Raw genomic sequence first — 17,500 nt, 5'->3', positions numbered from 1 at the left:
TCACTTGGAACTATAAATACAAGATTTATGAAAAAAAAAGTGCATGGTAAAAGGCAGATTAAGTGGGGATTATGTTTTTCAAACTTTTAGATCCATGGTAATCATATGGGCATTCCTAACACTAGAAGGCAAAAAAGCGTATCTCTATCTCTATATCAAAAGTCCATAAAAAGCTAAATCTTAATAGACCTTTTGTCAGCCTTCTGATTGGTCCCTGAGACTCCCTGACTGGCCAACCAGAAAAAACATTCACTTTTTGCTATCGGGGGTGGAGTTTGTGCAGTGGAGAATGTTGCTTCAGCCTTTCAAAAACTGTCCGCAGTGCGGAGCAAGGCAATCGCCTGGTACGGCCGCGGCAGTAGGGGGCGATCTCGCTCATCATAATGAATAAGCTTCAACAAACTAGTTCACATGGACCTTATCAATGGTCTAACTAGTTACGATTGGGTACATATATTTTAAATGGGCAGAATTACGTGTATGTGAGGAGAACAGATTATAGTTCTCCTCTTCCTACCCAAGATTCAATGCGCTTTCTATTGCTATTTCTATTCTCTCTCTGATCCAGAGGATTAAACTAATTAAAACATATATTTTCGGGGGGAAACTACTGTTTTGCTATGTAATTACTGTACCCTTTTCTTCCCTTTTTATTAATATCACGTAGATGTGTTTTTTTTGGTACTTTATATAGCTGTAATGAGGCTATGAACAAAAAAAAATCCCATCCACTTCCACTATAAAAGAATCTGCAATAGTGATTCTGTCCCACTGGGATTAAACACATTAAAACATATATTTTCGGGGAAATCCCCTGTTTTGCAATGTAACTACTGTACCTTTGTCTTCCCTTTTTATTAATATCACCTAGATGTTTTTCCTTTGGTACTTTATATAGCTGTAATGAGGCTATGAAAACATAAAAAAATCCCATTCACTGCCACTATAAAAACAATCTGCCCAGGGAAAATGTCCCATCATAGTAACAGGGCAGAATGGGGCGGGATTTGCAAACTAGTCTATTGTTTCCTGTGAACAAAAATGTGCTGTGTGATGACATAGCAAGACCCTATTTAATATACATGAAACTTGATTACATTCACCTGTTTGATTCCTATTTAATATACATGACCCTTGATTACATTCACCTGTTTGATTCCTATTTAATATACATGACCCTTTATTACATTCACCTGTTTGATTCCTATTGCTGCAGATTCCTCCAAACACAGCCGATTTGTACCTGTTTAATCCCATTTTTCTTTCCAGACATAAAAATATCCAAATATTGTGTCATTAGTAACCTTTGAAATAATCGTCATATTTGTTTTGACATTTTCATGAAAAAGTAGGTGAAAAGGTGTGTTTTATGACCGGTCACAATTGTGTTGTATCAACCATTTAAAGATATAGAAAATATAGTTATCCTAGAAAGTGAAAATCTTACACCAAAGGCCAGAATCACAGGGCCCTGGTGAGAGCGTGATGTCAGAGCTGAGAGTAAGCGTGATGTCAGAGCGGCAAACCCATAGACCATAAAAAACCTCTATCTAACTATCTACGTACCATGATAGTGCATCCTTCATTTAACTACCTACCTACCAATCACCATATAGCATCCCTCATCTAAGTACCTTCCACACCATACAGCATCCCTCATCTACCTACTGTACATACCTACCACCAAACTGCATCTGACTACCCACCTACCACCACACTGCATCTCTCACCTACCTACCTACCTACCTACCTACCTACCACCTTAGTTTATCCATCTTCTAACTACGTACCACCATAACGTTTGTTCGTTTTATTACCACACTGAACACATTTGAGTAATTGCAAAAGCATACACCAATACTAGACATCTTAACGAAGACGTGTACCAAAGATCATGGTCCTTTTGGGGCTTTGATGCTGCCATCCATCCTCTCCTCTTGGTGCAGACAAGAAGTAAACAGCTCTGGTCATTTGACAATTTAAAGTTAACATGTGACACTGCACATATTTGATTGGGACCCTTTAACCTTTTCAATAATTGCTGGAAACGCATGAATGAATCATTAAATAACATTTTATAGTCTCATAAATGAAGAAAGTAATTACGGTCACTATTGTGACTGTTGGGGTTAAATGTAATTACAGCGCTAGGGAACCCAGCCAGACCTGGTGAGCCAGCTTGTGTCTGTAGCGTCCCATACCTGGTGAGCCAGGATGTAGATGTTGTGTCCCACGTTCCGGGGGGACGCAGCGTCGTGCTCCTCTTCCTCCTCCTCTTCCTCCTCCTCCTCTTCCTCCTCAAACTCCACCTCTGACTGGAGGTATGCCTTCTTTATCACCTCCACCTGCACACACACACACAAACACACGAGAGTGTCCGTTAGCCGGTATTTACCGGCCATTGACCGGTTAAATGTAATTATAAAGTCCACCGGCCAACGTGGCCGGCTAGGGAAATATCTCTTAGGCTATTTTATCATTTAAGCCTATTATTCACATTATTATTTGGCTAAAGTAGTAAGGCTACAACCATTAAAACCTATCATAATTTTTAAATTGTATCATGTTCTGTGAGTCTGACACGACAGCTGAGATTGCCGCTGCTGCTGCGCTGTGCGCATTAGAACTATATTCGTCGTACGATGGTTACGCGCATTGAAAATATCAGAGCTACAAGCACACAACACGTCGCAACGCGCCGCGCTGTGAGCTTGTATGTCTGCCATTTTAGATACGCACACAGCCATAGGGAGAAGCACACATCAAGCTTCACAGCAGACAGTTCCAGCAGCTTGTAACAATCAGCGCTACAGCGCGGGTTTAGTCAGTGTTATGATCAGAACAGAACTGGGATTCTTCTGAGGTAATCTGGACCAAGCTGGACCCAGTAGACGATAATAAAAAAAGGACCCGAACTCTTTGGCTGCACATGGATATTACAGAAGTACGCACATGACTTTCTGACCACATGGATGTGGTGCCATCATTGTGGTGGTCAAAGCAACAACGGCAAGTCACCCTTCCTAATTATCAGTTGGGTGCACATACAGTATCTGCAAACACGCATGTGACGTTCATTATAATATGGACGATAAATTAATTCATTGGCCGGTAAAATCTAATCCTGCCGGTCAAGGTGGCGGCCCCAAAAATGTCTACCGGAAACCCTGACACACACATGACTGGAGGTACGCCTTCTTTATAACCTCCGCACGCACGCACGCACGCACGCACGCACGCACGCACGCACGCACGCACGCACGAAAAAGTCAAATTGACTTCATATAATGAACTAAAGCGATGAGTCTTATTAAACACTATTAGGCATCAGTATAACACTAGTATAGTATATACTATAGTATATAACACAATATAACTTTTCAAATAATCTTGATGAAGTGATTACTTCACTTAGTAGTTGATGTGGACACCAGTGATTCACTATGCAACTCCTTGCAACCAAACAGTTGAATGCAACTCCTTCTAACAATTATCCCCAATGGCAGTTGGAAAAGGTTGCATTGGTTTGGACTGGACTTGAAGGAACATAGAGGAACATGGAGGATCATCTCACCAGCTCCTTGGGTCTCATGTTGTATAGGATCCTCTCTGCGTTCTCACTGTCGTGGCGACTCTCCATGATGGCCAGCAGCAGCTTGGAGGCATTGTTCTGACAGACAGACAGACAGACAGACAGACGGACAGACAGAGCCAGAAGACTTACTTACTGTGATGTCAGGGGAACCACGCTAACAGAATCCCTTTTATGCCCATATATGAGGATCCCTGATGTCATCAATATTAAGCCCATATCTAACAGGACTTCATACAAGTATTATATTGTATATTGAAGTGTATATTAGGAAGACAACCCATATCTGTGTGGCTGGTTCTACAGACAGGGATCTCCATATATGGGCATAAAAGGGAATCGCATGTATGATGTCAGATGTGATAGATGTCATAGAGCATCGCAGTTGAAGCCCCACCCCGTCTTCACTCTGGTGTCGGAAGCACACTCATTCATTTCTTCCATTGACATTTCATAAAGTATTTATTTAACTTTTAAGCCTCTGACAAAGCCACCCTGGCTTGTGAGGAATCATGATAATATTATCATTATTATTATTTTTTTGAATGAAACGATTAATTAGAAAGCTGAAAAAAGGGCAGGGTACAAGACTGTGTACATCATTATTTTCAAAATTGCGGAAACTATACTCCCAGAATGCATTGCGAATGACACTTTTCTGAAATATATCCCTTAAATCACTCTCAGTTTAGTTATTCAGGCCAGCATATGGCCTGACATGTAGTGATTTTCATCTCTGTGGACGCTCTTATCGCAAGATACATGAAAGAAGAATCTAGACCAATCACAGATGTCGATTTCACCGGATGTACATTTTTAGCAGTATGGGTAATGCAGTTCTTCTCCGAGCGATCTTGATTATAACATGTTTTTATTAAAACTAGAGTGATTGCATACATACTCAGGGGTTCTACAGGAGCATATAGAACCATTTTACAACCACAAGCCTACTGGTAAGTGTTCATTGAATTGTTACGATTGTATGGCTGATAATGAAATCCCCTATGGGGTAAATGAATGGGCAGTTTACTTCCGACACCTCACTTCGATGCTCTATAGGACTTTCAAATAACAAATAACTGAGTAAGCATGTTTGGGGTCTCACAGCATATCTCCATTTACAGTACATGGATCTCCATATATGGGTACCAGGGGTCTCCATATATGGGTAACTGTTTTCCAATTTACCTTTACATTTTTGAAGATGTAAATAATTGTTTATTCAAATATGTTGTTGTATGGATCTCTGCACATGGCTATACTAACCCATAGTGTCAGTTTAAAACCGTTAAACAGAAGAAAAAAGAGAAACAGGAGTGAAAGAGAGAGGAGAGTGTAGAGAGGTTTAACATCCTATGAAGATAACCTCTTTAAAGACCTTACACTTTCTGCTTCCAAAGAAAACACAGGAAAATAAAAATTCACTCTCCAGATATTTGGTTTGGCAGCAGCAAGACACACACACACGCGCGCGCACGCACGCACGCACGCACGCACGCACGCACGCACGCACGCACGCACGCGCGTGTGTGTGTGTGTGTGTGTGTGTGTGTGTCTTGCTGTGTGATGTTCCATCCACTAATAACTAATTGAAACTAGAATTTAAAACATAAAAAAGAAATACTGTTCCTAAGAACCAATGTGGGCTCGCACGGAACACCATGTATGGTCCCGCCCTCCCCTTCCCCCCCCCCACCTTGAGCTCCAGCACCAGGTCCATCCTCTTCTTCCCCAGAGGATTGATGTCGTTCAGGATCAGCGCGATGATGATGTCGATGCCGTTGGACTCATGAGTGGCGATGCAGTTCTGTAAGGGAACACAGGTCACATGACTGTCATTATGTAGTTCTATAAACAGTCATTTTGTAGTTCTATATGGAACACAGGTCACATGACTGTCATTATGTAGTTCTATAAGAGAACACAGGTCACATGACTCTCATTATGTAGTTCTATAAGAGGACACAGGTCACATGTCATTATGTAGTTCTATAAACAGTCATTTTGTAGTTCTATCGGGGAACACAGGTCACATGACTGACATTATGCAGTTATATATATATATATATATATATATACACACACACACACACACACACACACACACACACACACACACAGTATATCGCGCAAAGCGGTACACAGTATCTCTAAAGTCATGTAAAGTCATCAGCATGTAGTACTGTGTATGTAGGTTCTAATGACAGTACTGTGTATGTACCTGGTTCTCTACAGGGGCCCTGGCAGTACTGTGTATGTACCTGGTTCTCATGGCATGGTCCCTGGCAGTGTTTCCTAACTAGTTCTCGTGGCATGGTCCCTGGCAGTGTTTCCTAACTGGTTCTCGTGGCATGGTCCCTGGCAGTGTTTCCTACCTGGTTCTCGTGGCAGTGTTTCCTACCTGGTTCTCGTGGCAGTGTTTCCTACCTGGTTCTCGTGGCAGTGTTTCCTACCTGGTTCTCGTGCAGTGTTTCCTACCTGGTTCTCGTGGCAGTGTTTCCTACCTGGTTCTCGTGCAGTGTTTCCTACCTGGTTCTCGTGGCAGTGTTTCCTACCTGGTTCTCGTGGCAGTGTTTCCTACCTGGTTCTCGTGCAGTGTTTCCTACCTGGTTCTCGTGGCAGTGTTTCCTACCTGGTTCTCGTGGCAGTGTTTCCTACCTGGTTCTCGTGGCATTGTTTCCTACCTGGTTCTCGTGGCAGTGTTTCCTACCTGGTTCTCGTGGCAGTGTTTCCTACCTGGTTCTCGTGGCAGTGTTTCCTACCTGGTTCTCGTGGCAGTGTTTCCTACCTGGTTCTCGTGGCATGGTCCCTGGCAGTGTTTCCTACCTGGTTCTCGTGGCATGGTCCCTGGCAGTGTTTCCTACCTGGTTCTCATGGCATGGTCTCTGGCAGTGTTTCCTACCTGGTTCTCATGGCATGGTCTCTGGCAGTGTTTCCTACCTGGTTCTCATGGCATGGTCTCTGGCAGTGTTTCCTACCTGGTTCTCATGGCATGGTCCCTGGCAGTGTTTCCTACCTGGTTCTCATGGCATGGTCTCTGGCAGTGTTTCCTACCTGGTTCTCATGGCATGGTCTCTGGCAGTGTTTCCTACCTGGTTCTCATGGCATGGTCCCTGGCAGTGTTTCCTACCTGGTTCTCATGGCATGGTCTCTGGCAGTGTTTCCTACCTGGTTCTCATGGCATGGTCTCTGGCAGTGTTTCCTACCTGGTTCTCATGGCATGGTCCCTGGCAGTGTTTCCTACCTGGTTCTCATGGCATGGTCTCTGGCAGTGTTTCCTACCTGGTTCTCATGGCATGGTCTCTGGCAGTGTTTCCTACCTGGTTCTCATGGCATGGTCTCTGGCAGTGTTTCCTACCTGGTTCTCGTGGCATGGTCCCTGGCAGTGTTTCCTACCTGGTTCTCATGGCATGGTCCCTGGCAGTACTCGGTCAGGCTCTCTACGGTCTGGTTGATGAGCGCTACGTTCCTCTGGTTGATGTAGAGGCCCAGCAGACCCAGGCCCCCCGTGGTGCTGCCGCAGATGCAGTCCAGGAACTGTAACGTCTCACACACCAGGTTGTAGTTGTTCTTGTTGTTCTGGCAGCGCAGGAAGTTCTGCAGGAAGACCAGTAGTTTGGAAACTAGGGTTTTTTCATGATTCTGAATCCATTGCAAGCGTTTGTTTTGCTTGGGCTCCTTGGGCTAAAAACGGACCCCTCAAAACTGTGAAAAGTGATGACTCATAAATAAACCATAGTTTTGTGGGGGGCCTTTTTAGCCAAATGAATGTTTTTGCAAAAAAAAAAAAAAAAAAGCTTGCATTGGATTCAGAATCATGAAAAAAAAACCTAGTTTGACCCCTCACATGCTACTTAATGCAGATTTATTTTTTGTATTGTTTCCCTGTATAGTAAGTCAATGAGACCCCAACTTTGATTGATTTGACAAAGTTCAGAGGTGATAGTAGACACCTTATGAACTCAATTGTGAAGAAAGCTATTGGTAAGCATTTATTTCCCAGATTGGTCAAAGACTCGGATAACTTTCCCAAACTACAGAGGAAATTACTTCTAAATAAATAACTATTAATAACTAGAGAGGAAATGACCTCTGACCTCCTTTAGTCTGAGTCTTTATGACAGAAGACGAATGGACTGGAAGGCGCTGAATATTCCAAAAAGTATGGTTTTGGGCATAGTTCACAAGTATAGTATCATCAGCATATAGAATAGTATAGTATGGTATAGTAAGGTCCTGCAGGTCTCGGATGTGGTTCTCACACAGCAGCTGTATGGTATGGTATGGTATGGTATGGTATGGTATGGTATAGTATAGTATAGTATAGTATAGTATAGTATAGTATCATCCGCATATAGTATAGTATAGTATAGTATAGTATAGTATAGTATAGTATAGTATAGTATAGTATCATCCGCATATAGAATAGTATAGTATAGTATAGTATAGTATAGTCATCATCATCATCATAGGCCTCCGTCTGTCAGGGTTGACCATGGTTTGCACATCCTACGGGTCTGGTCTGGAACAGGCTCTCTTATGACTGAACAGCCCTATGCGGGAGTGGCAGTCTCGGTCACAGAGATCGCATATGTATGTAGTTGTTGGTCTGTCTGTGTTGTCATGCTGTTTTCTTCGGGTCCTCTTTTCTTCCGCTGCGTCTGACAGTTTCTTTTCCCCTGTCACAAGGTGTTGGTGTATGGTGTTTCTCCACCTTGTGCGGTCAGATGCAAGAGCTTCCCAGGACGTGATGTTGATGTCAAGGGCCTTCATGTCTCTCTTGCAGACATCTCTGTAGCGCAGGTGGGGACGACCTGTTGTTCTCTTCCCTCGTGCCAGTTCTCCATAGAGGAGGTCTTTGGGGATGCGACCATCCTCCATGCGATGGACATGTCCCAGCCAGCGCAGCCTGCGCTGTCTGAGCTGTGTGTACATGCTGGGGAGGCCAGCACGTGTCAGAACATCAATGTTGCACACTTTGTCTTGCCAGGATATGCCCAGGATGCGGCGGAGGCTTCTCAGATGGAATGAGTTGAGTCTTCTCTCTTGCCTGGCATAGGTCGTCCACGTCTCGCTGCCATACAGTAGCGTGCTGACTACGCAGGCGTTGTACACTGCCATCTTGGTATTAACTGTCAGCTTGGAGTTTTCCCACACTCGCTTGGTGAGGCGGGAGAGTGTTGTTGCTGCTATCCCAATCCTCTTGTTGATTTCAATGTCCAAGGTGAGGTCATCACTGATAGTTGACCCAAGGTATAGTATAGTATAGTATAGTATAGTATAGTATAGTATAGTATAGTATAGTATAGTATCATCCGCATATAGAATAGTATAGTATAGTATAGTATAGTATAGTATAGTATAGTATCATCCGCATATAGAATAGTATGGTATAGTAAATCACCTGCAGGTCTCGGTTGTGGTTCTCACACAGCAGCTGGAGGAAGCGCAGGATGGGCTGCATGATGACGATGACGAAGCTCATCTCACCCTCGTCCCCCTGGCCCTTGTCCCCCCCGGCCCCCCCTCCCCCGGGGGCCCCCCCTCCCGTCCCTCCCCCGCAGGGGGGTCCCCCCTCGGCCGAGGAGAAGGGCTCCTCGGGGTCCACGGCCTCAGTGCGGCGGTACGAGGCGAACGCCTTCTTGGTGGCTGAGGAGGCTTCCAGGAGCTGCTCTCTGGTGTCCTCTGTGACCACCACACCAACGTCTCTCACTGGAAGACACAGAGACATTAATTAGAAGAAGATACAGATGTCTCTGACTTCTTCTAAAAAAACAAAGTATTAATAATGGAGATAAGAGACCTCATTTGCTGCCCCCTCCCTAGTTTCCAGAGTTATTTCCGTACTCTGACGCCGCCACACCCGAGTTTCCAGAGTTTTGGGCCTTTTTTTTCCTTTTTTTTTTAAATGTATTTTGGGACTTCCTTCTATCTACTAGGCATGATTGCGATCACAAAATTGCATGTTTGACCCCCTTACAAACCTTATGTTTCAAACATGGCAGCCATGTTTATTTACATTTGAAGAAAACAAAATGGCTGCTATCTCATGAATGCCTGAACGGATTTTTTTGTTTGTTTAAAAGCTATGAACGGCATGCACACACGTGGTGCATGATCTGTGCATGGGCGTGCATGATCCGTGCACTATGAATTACATGGCAGTATATGGAGAATTTGGCAGTCCAGCCTGAAAATGTCAATTTTTAAAGGGCAGAGTGTTAACTCATTCCCTGCCAGGCCCGATAGTCCCGAGATTATTCCAATGTCTTTCCCCGCCAGGCCCGATAGTCCCGAGAATTAAAAAAAAAAAATCTTTTTTTCAAAAAAATTTTTTTACCCCAAAAAATGGAGTAGGCATGATAGCAATCGCGAAATTGCATGTTTAACCCCCATAGCAACCCCATCTTTCAAGCATGGCAGCCATTTTGGCAGCCATCTTTGTTAAACATAGTGGCTGTTATCTCATGAATGCCTGAACGGATTTCCATTCGGATTTTTTTGTTTGAAAGCTGTGAGCAATGTGGACACACGTGGTGCATTATCTAGGCATGGGTGTGCATGATCCGTGCACACCCAATTACATGGAAGTCTATGGAGACGAATGGCAGGTGGGAGTACGGAGGTATGTTAAAATGGCGGTCAATGTGTTAATAAAGAACAAAAAAAATCACAGAAAGTGAATAACAGAGATAAGAGCTTTGTGCAACCTGAACTCTGACCTTTCTTGCGGACGGGCGTGTCCTTGTCAGGCGGGTCGTCGTCTCTCTTCCTGTTGCCCAGGTCGCTGGTGTTGACGCTCACCGTGGCTTTGATCTCCAGCTGGGCCAGCTTCATGCGCTCGTAGAAAACACGGAAGAACTTCTCCGACTTCTTGTCCTCCGTCAGACGACAATAGAACGACCGCTAGACCAACAGGGGAGAGCAGAGAGGTCAACGTCATCGTCTAGGCCAGTGGTTCTCAACCTTCTCAGGCTGTGACCCCCCCCCCCCCCAAAATAATCATATTTTAACTGCCCCCCCCCCCCCCCCCCCAACGAGCACTAAGAGATTAGGCATTACAACACAGTTGGTTCTATTGTGAAAATAGCCGATCTACATGCTCACAAGAGGTGTTGTCAGCATGTAGATCAGCTATTTTCACAAACATGACAAATTTAATTTGTGACTTTAGAGGTATTAAAAAGTCCTTAAATTGTCACTTTAGAAAAGTGCAGATACCCTATATACACTTAAACTTTATGTTGGTTTGTTTACTGTTGAGTGAGAAAACAATGTTGCACATTAAGTTAAAGCTATACTGTGTAAGTTGCTCAACTAGTGGTCAGTAGCGTCCGCGTCTTTCGGCCGTTTTTCGCCGCGGACCGGGCCTCACACCCCCGCGTCACCCCCGCGTCTGCCTCCACCTCGCCGAGATCTATCTTTGGAGGGGTCCCTGGTTCCTGTGCGTTCAGGCAGTCCGGAGAAACGGAGTGTTTCACCCGAGTATAGATAGAGACACACGGGCGCCTACAAATATGGCCGCCCTATTGTGATAGCTAGCGACCCCACTTCAAGATGCGCTGTGATTGGCCGGCAGTGTATAACCCTCGCTGTGATTGGCCGGTAGTGTATGATGACGTCATTTTGCCGGGAAATCCCGCCCCTGTCACTGCTAGAAGAAAATATATAAAGAGAAGGCTTCAGAAGCTGAAAATAACGGAGTGGGTGTTCTAAAACTCTAGCGATTTAAGAGTTAGGACAATTTTAAGATTTGTTTTATAAAAAAAGTTACATGGTATAACTTTAATCATCTGGGGACCCCCCAAAATAATTTGGGGACCCCCCTGGGGGTGCCAACCCACGGGTTGAGAACCACTGGTCTAGTAAGCATGGTAAAACAGGCTTTCTCACGGCAATAACATATTTTATTTACCTCTACACCAAATCTATTCGCTGAAAATTGTAGCCGATCTACAGTACATTCTCACAACATGCAGTCATATTGTTTGTGAGCATTTTTTGAAAAATCTTGAGAGTGTTTGAGAAACGTCAAATCATTTTGAATTTGAAAAAGTGATTCAGAATGCATTTGGCCTCTATGGGTTGAAACATTAACTCAAATGTCACTGAAACCAATTGTATTCCAATTTGCCAAAGGGGGGCGCTATACGAAGCGTTTGAAAATTCTAACTTTAAATGGGCATAAGTCATGCCTCGTTTGGCTTGAAGACATGCAACTTGCTTACACGCGTGCCTTGACTCAAGAGGAACACATCTGTGTCTTTGTCAAGTAAGCTCCGCCCTTAGATTTTCCGCCATTTTGATCAGTTTATAAAACACTTAAAACACGTTTTTATCCTGAGATCTTCGCGTCACGTGCACAGAACCTTTTTTACACGAACTTTGGACCGATATCTAAAGATCTGTCTGATCGGATTCTTTTTAAATTGAAACATTCTTTTTTAATAATTCAATGAATATTGCAGTTTTATGCAAATTATTCTTCTGCCTCTAAAACATACATGCAAAGTCACATTTTCATGATGAAATACTGTAGAGGGTTAGTTCAAGAATCACTGAAACCAATCTTACCCAAATTGGCCAAAGGGGGGCACTATAATTTTGAGCAGTTTGTGAAACGCTTAAACCCATTTTTATCCTGGGATTTTTGAGCAATTTGCATGAAACCTTCTGCACACAATCTAAGGACCTTTATCTAACATGCCTATGAAGTACACACTAAGAAATACAAATAAAATAATAATAATAAAAATATAGCTGCAAGCAGCGATAAAGTGTCCAAAAACTCTTTGCACGCACATTCCCACTAGGTCAAGAAACAGATCCCACCCTTCTCACATTGGCCTGTTATAGCGCCATCAGTGGGTCAACTTTTGCATAACAGATTTTTGGAACAAAATGTCTCAAATCACGCATGCAGCGTGCGATTGCCGTGAAAGGCCCAAGAACACGTGGCACCCTTTTCACATTGGCCTACTATAGCGCCACCAGAAGGCCAAAAAACCTACCTGACCTGCTGGAGATCTCTTCTCGGAAGAACACTGCTTATAGTTTTTCTTTGATTTCTTTTCCCACTTTTCTTGCTTTTCCTGCTTTTTTTCCGCTGCTTTTTTTCTTTCCTACTTTTTCCTGGCTTGGCCACTTTATTGCTGCTTGCAGCTATATTATACCATTGTTTTTGGCTTAAAGCGAGCCCACAATTGTTTCAAAGAAACAATATTTTCTAGTTTACGTTATGCAACCTCTGTTATCTGCTGTCTCCACCATGACTACTGCTGGCTTCAACACAACAACGTAAACACATACTCTGCTGCAAAGACCTGCAATTCCAAACTGCACTGATTATAAAAATCACACCCGTGTGAACTGAGCGGTGGTTTACCCACCAACCCCCCCCCCCCCCTCCCCCCCTCTTACCCACCAACCACCCCCCCCCCCCCTCCCCCCTGTGTGTGTGTGTGTGTGTGTGTGTGTGTGTGTGTGTGTGTGTGTGTGTGTGTGTGTGTGTGTGTGTGTGTGTGTGTGTGTGTGTGCGTGTGTGTGTGTGCCTGGCCTGGCCTGGCCTGAAAACAGCGCCCCTCCCTTAACATGTGTGGTCATAAAAGGTACTGTAGGCTTCATACGGACGCACCCACCCACCCACATACATACACGTACGTCTACACACACGGCCACGTATAGGAGCGGCGAGACCACCGCTCAAAAAGGAAGAGAGAGAGAAATTTAAAGTTGTATGTAAATATTGGTATAGTTGTGCATGGTGGTATACTGTATAAAGGTGTATATATACAGTATATCATGTGGTTGCTTATTTTCACTGTCAGAACCCATGGCAACGCTGTGTATGCAAGACGCTTTGGAAAGCATGTTACATAACAGGTGACATGGAAAACCTGGCTCTGGAGCCGAGCCGGGATCCTATGAGGGGAAACATGGAAAACCTGGCAGCTGGAGCCGAGCCAGGATCCTATGAGGGGAAACACGCAAATGGTTGCTTTAAGAAAATAACCAATCTATAAACGCAGTTCGTTTATTTTGGTTGAGCAACCAGTGTAAATTGGGCTTTAATAGTTGTTGATATTTCTACACCTTTTGTATACAACTTTATATTATATTATAATCTTTATTGGTGCTAGTAAAAAAATAAATGGAAAAGTTTCCCAGAAAGCACCTGTTGTCATTTATAGAGGTTTGCACCTCGGACATTATGCCCGTTTATGCCCATCGGATTGGCTACGGGCATCGGCCCTTATAGGCCTATATGCCTCGATATTATGAGGTCACCCTTTTCCCCTTTCTGATTGGCTACAGGTCTCAGTCAAAACAGTGGAGTTTGCATGTTCTCCCCGTGTCCCCTAGGATAGGTATTCCCTCACAAAAAAAAACATGCAGTAATCCTGGTCTCTATACTGCCTCCCCCTGGCCAGCCGGGGCGCCTGATGGAGGGGAAAGGAACGGTTTCCATGCGCTACATCCTAGCAGGGAAACTCCCCCCTGTCAGGTGATAAGAAGCGGCCTGAAGAAGCATGAGCTCAGTTTGAGGCTCTGCCCAGGTTGGCAGAGGGAGAGCAGAGCCCAGGATTACAGCTTAGACACAACATATTCTGTGACAACATTTGTGCAAGTCTTTGGATATTTTTGACCCGATTCTATAAAGGTCTTCTAAATCAGTGGTTCTCAAACTGTCAAGGACCCCCAAAATTAAATGTATTTGGCCGCGGACCCCCCATCTAAAAATATGTTGTTCCAGGGACCACCCAGACGCAAATATTTGAGTTACAAATGTTCGCTTTAAAAAGATACAGTAAATTCAATTTGCTAAAAATAGCAGATCTACAAGCTTGCAGCGCGGCACTCTTGTAGATCTGCTATTTTTCAATAGTGAAAGCATTGAGTAATTCTAGTAGACCTAAGTGAGTTAACGTTTTAAGTGCTTCAACGTTTATCATTTTATGGTAAAAGCCAGCCAGTGCACACAGCTTGACACCGCAGCGCCGCCAGCCAACGGACGTGCTAGAAGACAAACACTAGCCAAAAACAACCGGCGTGCTAGAAGACACACGCTAGCCCAGGGGTGGGCAACTTTGATGATGGCGAGGGCCATTATATTTCCACCTTCACTCCAGAGGGCCACATTGCATATTGCTACATCGTACTTTGTCATTCTAGTATCTCATGCAAAAGAAGCAAAAATAGCAGATCTACAAGCTCAAAACGCATCGCAGTAGATCGGCTATTTTTGCTTCTTTTGAATTGGAATATTGGAAATATTTTTTGTTATTTTTTAATTGCATTCCTGAAATGTGACATTTTGATTTAATTTCAAACGCATTGAGTTATATACTCATGTTAACTTTATGAATCTAAATACAAATACATTGGACATAAAAAAATACATTTTAATACTACTATACTAGTCATTAAGCTACTAATATAGACTGACGGAATTAAAGCAGGTCATGTTTGGAATTATAACAGCTGAAATCAATTATATATCAATATTCTGGTATTAACCTGCGGGCCGCATTAAGTGAAGGTGGGGGGCGCATGTGGCCCCCAGGCAGCAAGTTACCCATGTATGAGCTAGCCAAAAACAACCGACATGTTAGAAGACACGCGATAGCCAAAAACACGCCAAGGTATTGAGTTCACCAGCCTGACATTACACAACCGTTAGTGCTAGCACAGCGCTAGTCCTGCCAGCGCTAGGCTAAATGAAACAATGACACAACTGTGTCGCACTCTGTACGACGCGCCTCTGAGCGCATTCCACAGTGTGCACACTTGCACGTGCACACACACGCACACACACACACAGACAGACGTGCGGGCAGCATGTACGCAGGGGTGCCAACCAGTTAGGGACATGGTGGTACATGGGTGGGTGGGGGGGGGGCGGTAGCAAGGACATCGTCATAGAATAGTGTAGTCTCTCTCTCTCTCTCTCTGCTCACGTAACGCCGTCTGGTGTGTGTGTATGTGTGTGTGTGTGTGTGTGTGTGTGTGTGTGTGTGTGTGTGTGTGTGTGTGTGTGCATGGGCCTCACAGCCGGTACACACACATCACCTCCCCCCACCCCTCGAGAGCTGAACAGCTTACATAATGTGTAAGAACACACGCACGCACGCACACACACACACACACACACACACACACACACACACACACACACACACACACACACACACACACACACACACACACACACACACACACACACACACACACACACACACACACACACACACACACACACCCCTTCCAGAAATAGGCCATCGGTCTCAGGCACATGCCCCCCCCCCCCACCCCCCCCCACCCACACACACACCAGTACAGTAATTCTCGACAGACCGACTTTCCCTCCCGTAACGTTTTATTACTTGTGGGCTCGCCTGAAAGCCTTTTCCGTCGCAGACAGTATAAAGGCAGGGCCCTTAGCCAATGAGGTGCAATTGAGGTGTGGAAAATCTGGGAGTGGTGCTAGCTGGAGTATTGGTTGAGCTTCACATGACAGTTAGCTTACTGTAGTAGAATATACAGTAGTCACCTTGGCAAACATAAGACATTTTGACCTCCAATTTGATTAAGTGTTTTATTTTAGTTATTCTTTTTTTAATTATTTCTTTACGAGCAAGCCCACACTGTTTCGTAGGAACAGCACTTCTAGTTATAAATAATGTTTTTTATAAATAAATGCAGTCTCCTGGGTACGTCCCCGTCACCTTGGTTACACAGAGCAGTGGTTATAAAATAATATAATAATAATAATACAAATAATAATAATAAATTAATTAAAAAAAACTAAAATGCCAATCTACAAACTCTGAGTACACACACACACACACACACACACACACACACACACACACACACACACACACACACACACACACACACACACAGGAATTGTCCCGTAGGTTTTTAATTGATTATAAAGCAGGTAGTTTAAGTTAATGTATTCCATCCTTCCTACAGGGGTGTAAACACGAGCTGGTTACCATGGAGACGTGGGAGTGCAGGAGAGGAGAGGAGAGGAGAGGAGAGGAGAGGAGAGGAGAGGAGAGGAGGGGAGAGGAGAGAGGAGAGGGAGAGGAGAGGAGAGGAGAGGAGAGGAGAGGAGGGGAGAGGAGGGGAGAGGAGAGGAGAGGAGAGGATGTTAAAACAAGGTCATATCATTGCTTCTGTTCTGCCACCTGGAATCAACAGAGATGTTATATAAGATCTATTTATAGCCATTCCTCATTGTTCATTCACTACAGGCTGGGCAACTGGGATCAACTGCTGCAAGGCCAAAATCATTATTTATCATTATTGAGTAAAAGTAAAACAAAAAAAGAAAAAAATATTGGTATCAAAATGTACTTAAAGCACCAACCGTAAAAGTACTCATCATTTCAAGTTTTCAAATGAACATCTTTTGAAAATAGCAGATCTACAAGCTCAAAATGCGACCCATTGTGAGCTTGTAGATTGGTTATTTTCAAATGGCTGAAATGTATACAGGCCTGAATGGGTTAATGATCAAACTAGTAACAACACATCATTGTAATGGAGTAAACAGGAGTAATGGAGTAAAACGTGTAATATGTGCCTCTGAGATGTGGAGTAGAAGTAAAAGTATTGTTAATTTAAAATACTCCAGTAAAGTACAAATACCTCAAATACCTACAGTCCTTGAGTAAATCTACTCGGTTACTTTTCTCTGCAGGCTGGGTTCTGTTTTATGTAACAATGGTCCCGTGTTCACATGACCTGGTCACATGACTCTGCCCTGGGAAGCAAAGCTCATTATGCAAGCTGCTGCTTATGCAACTCACACACACGCACGCATGCATGCATGCACACACACGCACACACACACACACTCTCCCTCTCTCTGTCTATCTCTATATACTGTATATATAT

At 43.9% G+C, this 17,500-nt stretch overlaps 1 protein-coding gene across 2 annotated transcripts in view; it reads right to left on the bottom strand.

Moving 5' to 3' along the window:
- Window positions 1-17,500, bottom strand: part of LOC308287451 (inositol 1,4,5-trisphosphate-gated calcium channel ITPR1-like) — a 190,134-nt gene that overhangs the window by 42,494 nt on the left and 130,140 nt on the right. For both annotated transcript variants that reach the window (XM_080728624.1, XM_080728623.1), the window contains 6 exons: window positions 10,315-10,498; window positions 8,997-9,304; window positions 6,989-7,189; window positions 5,289-5,399; window positions 3,575-3,670; window positions 2,202-2,345 (listed from right to left, as the gene is read on the bottom strand). In XM_080728624.1, coding sequence (XP_080584750.1) covers window positions 2,202-2,345; window positions 3,575-3,670; window positions 5,289-5,399; window positions 6,989-7,189; window positions 8,997-9,304; window positions 10,315-10,498 — 1,044 coding nt within the window. The remainder of the gene's footprint in view (window positions 1-2,201; window positions 2,346-3,574; window positions 3,671-5,288; window positions 5,400-6,988; window positions 7,190-8,996; window positions 9,305-10,314; window positions 10,499-17,500) is intronic.

This window comes from Nannobrachium achirus, assembly GCF_963921795.1.
Source record: "Nannobrachium achirus genome assembly, chromosome: 6".
NCBI lineage: Eukaryota > Metazoa > Chordata > Actinopteri > Myctophiformes > Myctophidae > Nannobrachium > Nannobrachium achirus.
Note: the sequence above shows the minus strand (reverse complement) of the source record. Positions and strands in the feature narration are given on the sequence as shown.